General features: G+C 34.1%; 1 protein-coding gene across 2 annotated transcripts; it reads left to right on the top strand.

Moving 5' to 3' along the window:
• Positions 1 to 5,017: 5,017 nt before the first annotated feature.
• LOC138312446 (E3 ubiquitin-protein ligase TRIM56-like) lies at positions 5,018 to 11,981 on the top strand. 2 transcript variants are annotated; one of them, XM_069253319.1, is made up of 2 exons: positions 5,018 to 5,100; positions 11,135 to 11,981. In XM_069253319.1, exon 2 carries the CDS (start codon positions 11,173 to 11,175, stop codon positions 11,908 to 11,910), a length of 738 nt encoding a protein of 245 aa, XP_069109420.1. In that variant the 5' UTR covers positions 5,018 to 5,100; positions 11,135 to 11,172; the 3' UTR covers positions 11,911 to 11,981. The 2 variants fall into 2 exon arrangements, with proteins under 2 accessions (XP_069109420.1, XP_069109419.1); XM_069253318.1 differs by lacking the exon at positions 5,018 to 5,100 and adding an exon at positions 5,217 to 5,297.
• The last annotated feature ends 506 nt before the right edge of the window (positions 11,982 to 12,487 follow it).

Genomic DNA, 12,487 nt, shown 5'->3' on the forward strand with positions numbered 1-12,487 from the left:
AATTAAATTAAAATAGATTATCTGTTTATTTTTATAACGCGGGTCGTCTTATGTTTGCCGCCGTCGTCCTAATTACCGCATGTTAGTTGACTACCACTGCGCCAGACGACAAAACAGCGAAATGAATCTCCACTGTTAACATAGATCACACAGGGAATCCTGCATTCATTTGGTTTAATAACATCGTCTAAGGCCATCGATACACATTTTCTGATGTAATTGTTGTTTTTAAGAAACTAAAAATATTTGTTTCGGAAAGGTAGTTGGCCTTTAATACATAGAGTAAGATATATACTTTTTAATATCGTTTTCTTTCATGCAATAGTAGTACTCTAAATCAGTTTCTCTCTTCTCGCTATCTTGTGACGTCAGGATTACGAGGATGGCGGGACAAAATGGCGGCCTCTGCTGGATTTTCGAGATACATTTTGACGTGAAATATTCTTTGTTATGTAGGTATTTTATGTGATAACAAGTATCTTAAATTTATGTTCATTTCATATGAGATTTTATGAAACTCGTCTCGCCAAGGCTCGCAAAAATAAAAACTTCTTAGACTCTTTTCATAAATTTCATATGATCATATATATATCATTACGTTTTGTAGATAAATGAAGTTAACAAGTATCCGAAAATGTTCCCTGTCGCAGTCAAAACTAAGTTGATATCAAATTGTTTATGAATGCCAAAATATAGTTGTAACCCGAAATGTATATACTGTAATATTCTTGTTTTTGATGCCTTATTATGTCAAGATGGGAACGTTACCTGCAGAAATCACTTTACATTTACTACTAACACTGTAAAAATAAAATTGTAGATCACAATTTGGCTTCATGGTCTACTATATCTTCTCATTTAACTGCACTTTTGATCCAATTAAAAGAATTTTACGATCTAACAATTCAGAGAAATCATAAATTGTTAGGCGAAAGGAAGACATGAGATTACAAGCGTCTTCATGACGTTGCTAATGGTATAAACAGAAGGCGGGACGAAGCTACAATTCATCGAGATTTACAAAAGGTTAATATTTTAACAAATGCATGAGACTAGAATAAACATATTGAATGTTTACTTTGAGTTTGCCATTTACATTGCACTGACATTAATATCCTCGGAACCACATCAGACAGTGTTACCCTCTAATGCAGATAGTATTTATATCAAAGTCTTTAATATGTTTCTACAGCATATAAACGGCAAGGGCCCTCTGATTCATCAAATTAATGTTATCTTATGACTTCATTTTCAAGTAATGATATAGAGTGTGTAAACTAGCTACGATCTGAATTGTAATATTATTACATGATAATAACAGAAAAAATGAACCAGTTGCTACACTAGATATATACAAAATTATTCTATAAGGTGTAGATTATGGTGGTCTAATTATATCGAATAGAACAGCGTTTAAGAGAAAATTTAATCAAAAGCAAAATAATGATAAATATCTAACTGCAAGTCCGTTTAAACCCGTATCAATACATATGATATATTATTAATAAATGCATGCACTTCAGTAGTGTGCCTGCTGTCCCAATTGCATGATCGTAAAAAAAACATTTTGGAATCTTATCTTTTTTTTTTCTAGCGTCTCCCTTGAAACTATCCCATCATATTCGTTGAGTTTTCTACTCGTTAAGAAAGGCTCTGTCTGGTTCTGTCTCTTGGTCGAAACACGCTATTACATTTAAACTCTTGGTCGAAACACGCTATTACATATAAAGGTGTTTGTTTACTGTGCTGCTAAGCGCTGAGTATAAATGGAATGAGACGACTGGTTTGTCCATAGTCGGTACAATTACCAGCTGGCTAAGGTGGGTTTTTGTGTTGCTTCAGTGGGATAGTTCTATAGAAATTTCAGTATTCATGAAGACACAATACGAATATACAGCAACTTCCCAAAACATACATTCATACACGCAACAAACTGCTTACATTGGGAGGCCTGATTGATCGTAGAACGTTAAGCCCAGTCAGCTAATGGTTTGAGAAAAATGTTTGACAACAATAATATTTATTCAAAAAGTAGGAGATAACTATCCATTAACATTACCATCAGGACCATTTTGGGAAAAAAAACAGAAAAGAAAAGAATTAACAGATTGGACATTCTTTATATGAATATGTCACTCACAAAACATCACAAAAAACTATGCTCCCATATATTAGTTTTCAATATATTTGAAAATTCTTGGATCCGTTTCCTGACAATGTAACAAATGAACTTTTGTTTGTCAAAAAGAAAAATCCCAATGGCTTGATTTTGGTATGTGCTATACCGTTTTACCTAGGATTACCCATACACCAAGCTCCAATACATTATAGTACAAGACAAGACAATGCATTAATGATAACTTTACGCACCAAAACAAGGAATCCTACTTATTCAGAAGGTATTATATTTTAGGTATATATTAATTCTACTCATTACCAACGTTCATATTTACAATGAGTTACTCTAAAAATAAAAATATATAACAGTTTTCAAGATATTAGAATTCAAATTCAATTATTCATATGTCGGCCATTTTGAAAACCGATATGGCCGACAGCGGCTTTTACAAATTACTGTCGTTCATATTTTTATTTAGTAAACCTGCAATTGTAGGTGTAGAGCAAAAATCCTTATCGATTAGTATTCACGATATTAGAATTTAAATATATCTATCAATCAATCAATCAATCTTTTATTAACCAAAAGCCCTTAGACTTATAGGTACAAAACATGTATACATATGTATAATTACATTTGTAGATATATTTACAATGTAGTTAGACAGTAGAGAATGACATAAAATACAAAATTCTCTATACATTAAAATGTAAACGTAATATCAACTTTACTTATATTTTCGATCATCGTCTCTTAAAAGCTAAATACAAGTATTTTCCCTAAATTTGATAACTCCCTGACATTTTCTATACTAAGCAATTGTATCAGTTCAAATATCGATGGTTTCCTGTAATAATATTGTTTAATTAATCGACGCCTGAGATCAATATAAAATGGACAAATCAAAATAAAGTGAAACATTTGTTACAATTTGTTTATCTATGTAAGCCATTTTGAAAAACAAGATGGCCTACAACTTTTACCAATTACTTATGTTCATATTTGTGTTCCGTAACCCATAAGGTATAGGTATATAACAAAAAATAGGATTCTACATCAATTACCTTTCAAGATATTAGACTTTAAATATTTTCTAGGTGGCCATTGGCCGCTGGCCGTCAGCAGCAAGATCCGGTTTGGGTTAGAGTATTGGTTACCAGATTTCATACTTGTATCACAAAGTACACGATTCGGTCAAAAATGGGGCTTACGTCTCCGTACTAACGGCTCCTACATGTTTTTGTATTGGCATGAGGCATGAGATCGAAGCTCGTAGATTTCAGGTGTTAGCTGGTTTGAATGACGGATATCATGTGCTAGCTTCTTTGAATGACGGATATCATGTACTAGCTGGTCTGAATGACGGCGATCATGTGCTAGCAGGTTTGAATGACGGAGATCATGGACTAGCTGGTCTGAATGACGGAGATCATGTACTAGCTGGTCGGAATGGACGGAGATCATATGCTAACTGGTCTGAATGACGGATATCATGTGCTAGCTCGTCTGAATAGCTAGTTTGAATGCCGGAGATCATATGCTAGCTGTTCTGAAAGACGGAGATCATGTACTAGCTGGTTTGAATGACGGAGATCAAGTACTAGCTAGTTTGAATGGCGGATATCATGTACTAGCTGGTCTGAATGACGGCGATCATGTGCTAGCAGGTTTGAATGACGGAGATCATGGACTAGCTGGTCTGAATGACGGAGATCATGTACATAGCTAGTTTGAATGACGGAGATCATGTGCTAGCTAGTTTGAATGACGTGGTTGATATTTACATAAAACAATGCATACGTTCTATGATCATGAAAATAGACTGGATTCGCATCCCATTGTTGATATTTACATAAACAATGCATACGTTCTATGATCATGAAAATAGACTGGATTCGCATCCCATGGTTGATATTTACATAAACAATGCATACGTTCTATGATCATGAAAAATAGACTGGATTCGCATCCCATGGTTGATATTTATATAAAACAATGCATACGTTCTATAATCATGAAAATAGACTGGATTCGCATCCCAAGGTTGACATTTACATAAACAATACATACGTTCTAGATCTGCAATCATGAAAATAGACTGGATTCGCATCCCATGGTTGATATTTACATAAACAATGCATACGTTCTATAATCATGAAAAAAAGACTGGGTTTGCATCCCATGGTTGATATTTACATAAACAATGCATACGTTCTATAATCATGAAAAAAGACTGGGTTTGCATCCCATGATTGATATTTACATATACAATACATACGTTCTATAATCATGAAAAATAGACTGGGTTCGCGTGGTTATTTTATAAAAGGTAAAAACTGAATATTAGATAATGTAGGCCAGGATGCGACATTCAAAGACTTAATTTTGATAAATTTCGATCACTTCTTGTAATTGAAACAATAATATCTCAACAAAAATATAAGATTGCATGTTTACTTATTAGTTATATTACTACGTAGATGTTTATATACGATAATAAAAAAAACTTAATAAGAGAAAGAATAACATCTTTTGTCGATCACCCCGAACGAGAATCGAACCCGGGTTTTCCGGTGTGAAAATACTACGGCTCTACCGACTACGCCAAAGAAGCATGCTCCGTCAGCTGAGTGACAGAGACCGTATTTAACACTGTGTACAAAACCCACACCGACCCGCTCCTTTTTACATAAAAAATATGATGATATTATTACCAAATGTATAATAAAAATCATTAAATTCAATAATGGAATGAGATATAAAATAGGCCTAACAATGTATATAAACTTGATTGTCCACTTTTCAAGGGCAGTCCGCCCCTTAATATACAAATGTATATGTAAAAAAAAAAACTTAATACTTATCTCCCTTTATCAGACATAATTGATAATAGGTGGCGCAGTATGACGTAAGCGTTATCGGGTAGGATGTTATGGCGGGTGTTATTATGGAGTAATGAGTCTGATGTCACAGTTAAACAGGTAAATAAGATTATTATAACGATTTAGATTGTGTATTGTATGTTATGTTATGACGGGTGACATTATGGAGTAATGAGTCTGATGTCACAGTTTAAACAGGTAAATAAGATTATTATAACGATTTAGATTGTGTATTGTATGTTATGTTATGACGGGTGACATTATGGAGTAATGAGTCTGATGTCACAGTTAAACAGGTAAATAACATTATTATAACGATTTAGATTGTGTATTGTATGCTATGTTATGTGTTTTGTTGAGGATGACATGACCCTAGAAATACATGAATATTATGAGGTGCGTTGAGTACTTCTCACGATCTACATGCGTTTCTGGGTTATAGTCATATTCTTTCGTAGACAACTTAGAAAGCATTACTTCCTTCTCTACATCATTATCATGACAGGGATTCGTACAGGGATCAATTACTAAGTTGTTAATGTTGAATTGTTTTCGATTGACCTACAATAGATTCTTGTTTTTTTTTTTTTTTTTTTTTTTTTTATTACAGGTGTACTTGTTTTATTTTCTAATGAGCCTTCAAACACATTATCACCAAGAAATTCCATTGTAGTTTTGGGGAGTATTTTTTGAACTTTACGGGTCAAGTAGATATGGTGATTATTGTATACAGGGTTTAAGTACAACATACACATAAGGATACTACACGCAGGGAATTTATGTTAAGATACACTAGCTCAACACGCATTACGACCGCTAAGCAAGTGTAGGGTGTTACAATACCATATAGGATTTTCATAAATTAGATAATTTCTAATCATATCTTGTTTTCCTTAAGTGGAATGAAGTTGGCTATTTCAATTTCACCAGTCTCTAAGTTGAATTTATGAGACGATAATCTAATACTTGCAATTCTTTGTTATTACAGATGTAGTTAAAATTCTGTTTTCCAACACCACAAATATATTTTATATAAATAACAATGAGTGGACGAATTGATAATAGTTCCAGCTTTACATTGTATTCAATATTGTAATTCCATTAAATGTGTAAATATAAACAACATCCATAAATAAAACCACAGCTAATAATCACCCCTTATATTATCCACAACTCACTCCTCCTCTCTCTACCACATAAATAAACCATACCTAATAATCATTCCTTACATTATCCACAACTCACTCCTCTCTCTACCACATAAATAAACCACACCTAATAATCATTCCTTATATTATCCACAACTCACTCCTCTCTCTACCACATAAATAAACCACACACCTAATAATCATTCCTTACATTATCCACAACTCACCTCCTCCTCTCTCTACCACATAAATAAACCACACCTAATAATCATTCCTTATATTATCCACAACTCACTCCTCTCTCTACCACATAAATAAACCACACCTAATAATCATTCCTTATATTATCCACAACTCACCTCCTCTCTCTAACCACATAAATAAACCACACCTAATAATCATCCCTTATATTATCCACAACTCACTCCTCTTCTACCACATAAATAAACCACACCTAATAATCATTCCTTACTATTATCCACAACTCACATCCTCTCTCTACCACATAAATAAACCACACCTAATAATCATTCTTTATATTATCCACAACTCACTCCTCTCACTACACATAAATAAACCACACCTAATAATCATCCCTTATATTATCCACAACTCACTCTCCTCTCTCTACCACATAAATAAACCACACCTAATAATCATCCTTATATTATCCACAACTCACTCCTCTCTCTACCACATAAATAAACCATACCTAATAATCATTCCTTATATTATCCACAACTCACTCCTCTCTCTACTACATAAATAAACCACACATAATAATCATTCCTTACATTATCCACAACTCACTCCTCTCTCTACCACATAAATAAACCCACACATAATAATCATCTCCTTACATTATACACAACTCACTCTCTCTCTACCACATAAATAAACCATACCTAATAATCATCATCCTTACAATATCCACAACTCCACATCCTCTCTCTACCCACATAAATAAACCACACCTAATAATCATTTCTTACATTATCCACCACTCACTCCTCTCTCTAGCTACCACATAAATAAACCATACCTAATAATCATTCCTTACATTATCCACCACTCACTCCTCTCTCTCAACACATAAAATAAACCACACCTAATAATCATTCCTTACATTATCCACCACTCACTCCTCTCTCTACCACATAAATAAACCACACCTAATAATTCATTCCTTACATTATCCACCACTCACTCCTCTCTCTACCACATAAATAAACCATACCTAATAATCATTCCTTACATTATCCACAACTCACTCCTCTCTCTACCACATAAATAAACCACACCTAATAATCATTCCATACATTATCCACAACTCACTCCTCTCTCTACACATAAATAAAACCCACACCTAATAATCATTCCTTACATTATCCACAACTCACTCCTCTCTCTACCACATAAATAAACCACACCTAATATCTCACTTCCTTACATTATCCACCACTCACTCCTCTCTCATCTACCACATAAAAAACCACACCTAATAATCATTCCTTACATTATCCACCACTCACTCCCTCTCTCTACCACATAAATAAACCATCCCTAATAATCATTCCTTACATTATCCACAACTCACTCCTCTCTCTACCACATAAATAAACCACACCTAATAATCATTCCTTACATTATCCACACTCACTCCTCTCTCTACCCACATAAATAAACCACACCTAATAATCATTCCTTACATTATCCACCACTCACTCCTCTCTCTACCACATAAATAAACCATCTACCTAATAATCATTCCTTACATTATCCACCACTCACTCACCTCTCTCTACCACATAAATAAACCACACCTAATAATCATTCCTTACATTATCCACACTCACTCCTCTCTCTACCACATAAATAAACCACACCTAATAATCATTCCTTACATTTTCCACCATTCACTCACCTCTCTCTACCACATAAATAAACCACACCTAATAATCATTCCTTACATTATCCACCACTTCACTCCTCTCTCTACCACATATAAATAAACCACACCTAATAATCATTCCTTACATTATCCACCACTTACTCCTCTCTCTACCACATAAATAAACCACACCTAATAATCATTCCTTACATTATCCACCACTTCACTCCTCTCTCTACCACATAAATAAACCACACCTAATAATCATTCCTTACATTATCCACCACTCACTCCTCTCTCTACCACATAAATAAACCACACCTAATAATCATTCTTACATTATCCACCATTCACTCCTCTCTCTACCCACATAAATAAACCACACCTAATAAATCATTCCTTATCTTATCCACCAACTCACTCCTCTCTCTACCAACATAAATAAACCACACCTAATAATCATTCCTTACATTATCCACCACTCACTCCTCTCTCTACCACATAAATAAACCACACCTAATAATCATTCCTTACATTATTCCGCCACTCACTGTCTCTCTCTACCACATAAATAAACCACACCTAATAATCATTCCTTACATTATCCACCACTCACCCATCTCTCTACCACATAAATAAAACCACACCTAATAATCATATCCTTACATTATCCACCATTCACTCCTCTCTCTACCACATAAATAAACCACACCTAATAATCATTCCTTACATTATCCACCATTCACTCCTCTCTCTACCACATAAATAAACCACACTAATAATCATTCCTTATCATTCCTTACATTATCCACAACATACACTGTCCTCTCTCTACCACATAAATAAACCACACCTAATAATCATTCCTACATTATCCACAACTCTCTTCTCTTACATAACATAAATAAACCACACCTAATTATCCTTACATCCACCATTCACTCCTCTCTCTACCACATAAATAAACCACACCTAATAATCATTCCTTACATTATCCACCACTCACTCCTCTCTCTACCACATAAATAAACCACACCTAATAATCATTCCTTACATTATCCACCACTCACTCCTCTCTCTACCACATAAATAAACCACCTAATAATCATTCCTTACATTATCCACCACTCACTCCTCTCTCTACCACATAAATAAACCACACCTAATAATCATTCCTTACATTATCCACCACTCACTCCTCTCTCTACCACATAAATAAACCACACCTAATAATCATTCCTTACATTATCCACCATTCACTCCTCTCTCTACCACATAAATAAACCACACCTAATAATCATTCCTTACATTATCCACCACATTCACTCCTCTCTCTACCACATAAATAAACCACACCTAATAATCATTCCTTACATTATCCACAACTCACTCCTCTCTCTACCACATAAATAAACCATACCTAATAATCATTCCTTACATTATCCACAACTCACTCCTCTCTCTATAGCTACCACATAAATAAACCACACCTAATAATCATTCCTTACATTATCCACCACTCACTCCTCTCTCTACCACATAAATAAACCACACCTAATAATCATTCCTTACATTATCCACCACTCACTCCTCTCTCTACCACATAAATAAACCACACCTAATAATCATTCCTTACATTATCCACCACTCACTCCTCTCTCTACCACATAAATAAACCACACCTAATAATCATTCCTTACATTATCCACAACTCACTCCTCTCTCTACCACATAAATAAACCACACCTAATAATCATTCCTTACATTATCCACAACTCACTCCTCTCTCTACCACATAAATAAACCACACCCTAATCCAATCATCCACCACATTAAACACACCTAATAATCATTAATTATCCACAACTTACTCCTCTCTCTACCACATAAATAAACCACACCTAATAATCATTCCTTACATTATCCACCAGTCACTCCTCTCTCTACCACATAAATAAACCACACCTAATAATCATTCCTTACATTATCCACAACTCACTCCTCTCTCTACCACATAAATAAACCACACCTAATAATCATTCCTTACATTATCCACAACTCACTCCTCTCTCTACCACATAAATAAACCACACCTAATAATCATTCCTTACATTATCCACCACTCACTCCTCTCTCTACCACATAAATAAACCAACACCTAATAATCATTCCTTACATTATCCACAACTCACTCCTCTCTCTACCACATAAATAAACCACACCTAATAATCATTCCTTACATTATCCACAACTCACTCCTCTCTCTACCACATAAATAAACCATACTTGATAATCATTCCTTACATTATCCACCACTCAGTCCTCTCTCTACCACATAAATAAACCACACTTAATAATCATACCTTACATTACCCATTATTCACTCATCACTATACAAAATCAGTAAAACTGAATTGTAAATCACAATTGTTTGTAGACTTGATTTTCATCCAGTGTTAAAAACATTCTAAATTGTCTAACTATATAAAGAGTGTACCAAATTTATAACATAAGGAATACTTTTCTTATTACCTGAAATTTTCTTAAATGTAGGCTTTCAATTTCAGGCGTTTTGTGGAATCCCTACATCTACGATTTATACTTTAATATACTGTCGACATGTGTGTCAATACGTTTCAATGTTAAAACAATTCTTTAATTCTAACCCACCAGACATACGTCACTTGGTTCTGCCTGACTGAAGTCCTATCCATATCTAGTACAATCTAACAGGCGATATACAATTGACACTCGTATCGGGTAAATACTATTATAATAAAACTTTAGGATAACATGCTTAGCCAAAGGCTAACTACCGTAAGGTCCGCAATGGTTAATAAAACATCATAAGATTATTTTTGTGTATACGTATGCTTATAATTCATTCTCGTTACGTTAACATTATCATGTCCCCATGGTCAGTGACTTATTGTTTCTCTTTTAGTTTTGCATCGAATATATGGATTATCAATAAATCCCAATTAATGCGAACGAGTTCTATATAAGATATATTGGTTAAGTATATATTGTATAGAAATAGATAGGAGAACTGTGAATCGGTGAGTTATATAATCCGTGTTTATCTATTATACAGGCAATACTGGAATGGAAAGGAAATGTAAGCAAATATAAATGTCAGCGGTACCCGTGGAGAAATTACAGCGAGCTCTGAGGTGTCGTATGTGTTCCAATGTGTTGGAGGACGCCAGAGTACTCAAGTGTGGACATACGTTCTGTTTTCTCTGTATCAAACGAGATTACGAACGCCACCAACTCAATAAAGGAAACTGTCCCGTATGTGATGAGAATTATTTCGTACGAGAACGAGATCCACAGTACCTATCAGAGGCTTTTGTTGTTAATGACGTTTTGGATATATTGAAATCAGTCGGTTCGTGTGCTTTTTGTCAGGAAGACGACGGTAAAAATGTCTGTTTAAAATGCAAGCTCTATATGTGTAGTTATTGCTCAGAGAGAAAAGAAGCATTCTGTGAACATGAGGTGGTAAGCACGGACTTCTTGAACTCTAATCCATTTCTTCGAGATGTTGTGCGACTGAGCAAATCCAAGCAGACATGTACGTTACACCCAGAAAAAGATGTAAGTCTTTTCTGCAATGACTGTAAACATGTTATATGTAAAGAGTGTAAAAACGAAGTACATCGTTATCACAAAACTATAGTGCTACATCAGGCTGTGTCAAGAGTAGCTGAGAAAGATTTTCCACGGAAATTGGAATCGAAAAGACAGGCACTGGACATGATGTCTAGGTTTGTCACAGAATGTAAAGAATACCGAAACGATCAACCCGTTGTCAACATTATGGAGAAGAATGTTCAAAGCTTAAGGACGAAATGCTTGATTTGTTGAAATATGGAAGTGAAAAAGTAATTGTGGAGATGTTTTTTGAACGAGAAACCAGAATTGAAGAGGCATTAGGTTATAAAAGTTGAAATTCTGGGAGATGTTTTTGGACAAGAAACCAAAAGTAAAGAGAAATTACATCTTTTCATAGGAGCTGTAAATGAAGGAAATGAGCCTATAATTCAGCTGCTAATTTGGAAAGAAGAAACTGAACATAACATCATGTAAAACTATTTGTCGAATTTCATCGATTAGGTTGTTCTACACCTGTAGAAACAAATGCATCATTATGATGAAACTTAGACAAATCAGAATAGGAATAAAAAAATAAAAAAATAACAAAAAATAAAAAATAAAAAAATAAAAAATTATAAAAAAAAAAAAAAAAATAAAAAAAAAAATCACATAATAAAAAAAAAAAAAAAAAAAAAAAACAAAAACAGGAAATTTCCATAGGAATAATGATGAAGCTATTGGCCTAAATCTGTAATATATTGAAATCCAAACTTGATTGGGAAAATGTTTTTGTAATACTTATGTACTAATTGCACAGAGTATTCCATTATAATGTCATGATCTTAGT

This window comes from Argopecten irradians, unplaced genomic scaffold (genome assembly GCF_041381155.1).
Source record: "Argopecten irradians isolate NY unplaced genomic scaffold, Ai_NY scaffold_0322, whole genome shotgun sequence".
NCBI lineage: Eukaryota > Metazoa > Mollusca > Bivalvia > Pectinida > Pectinidae > Argopecten > Argopecten irradians.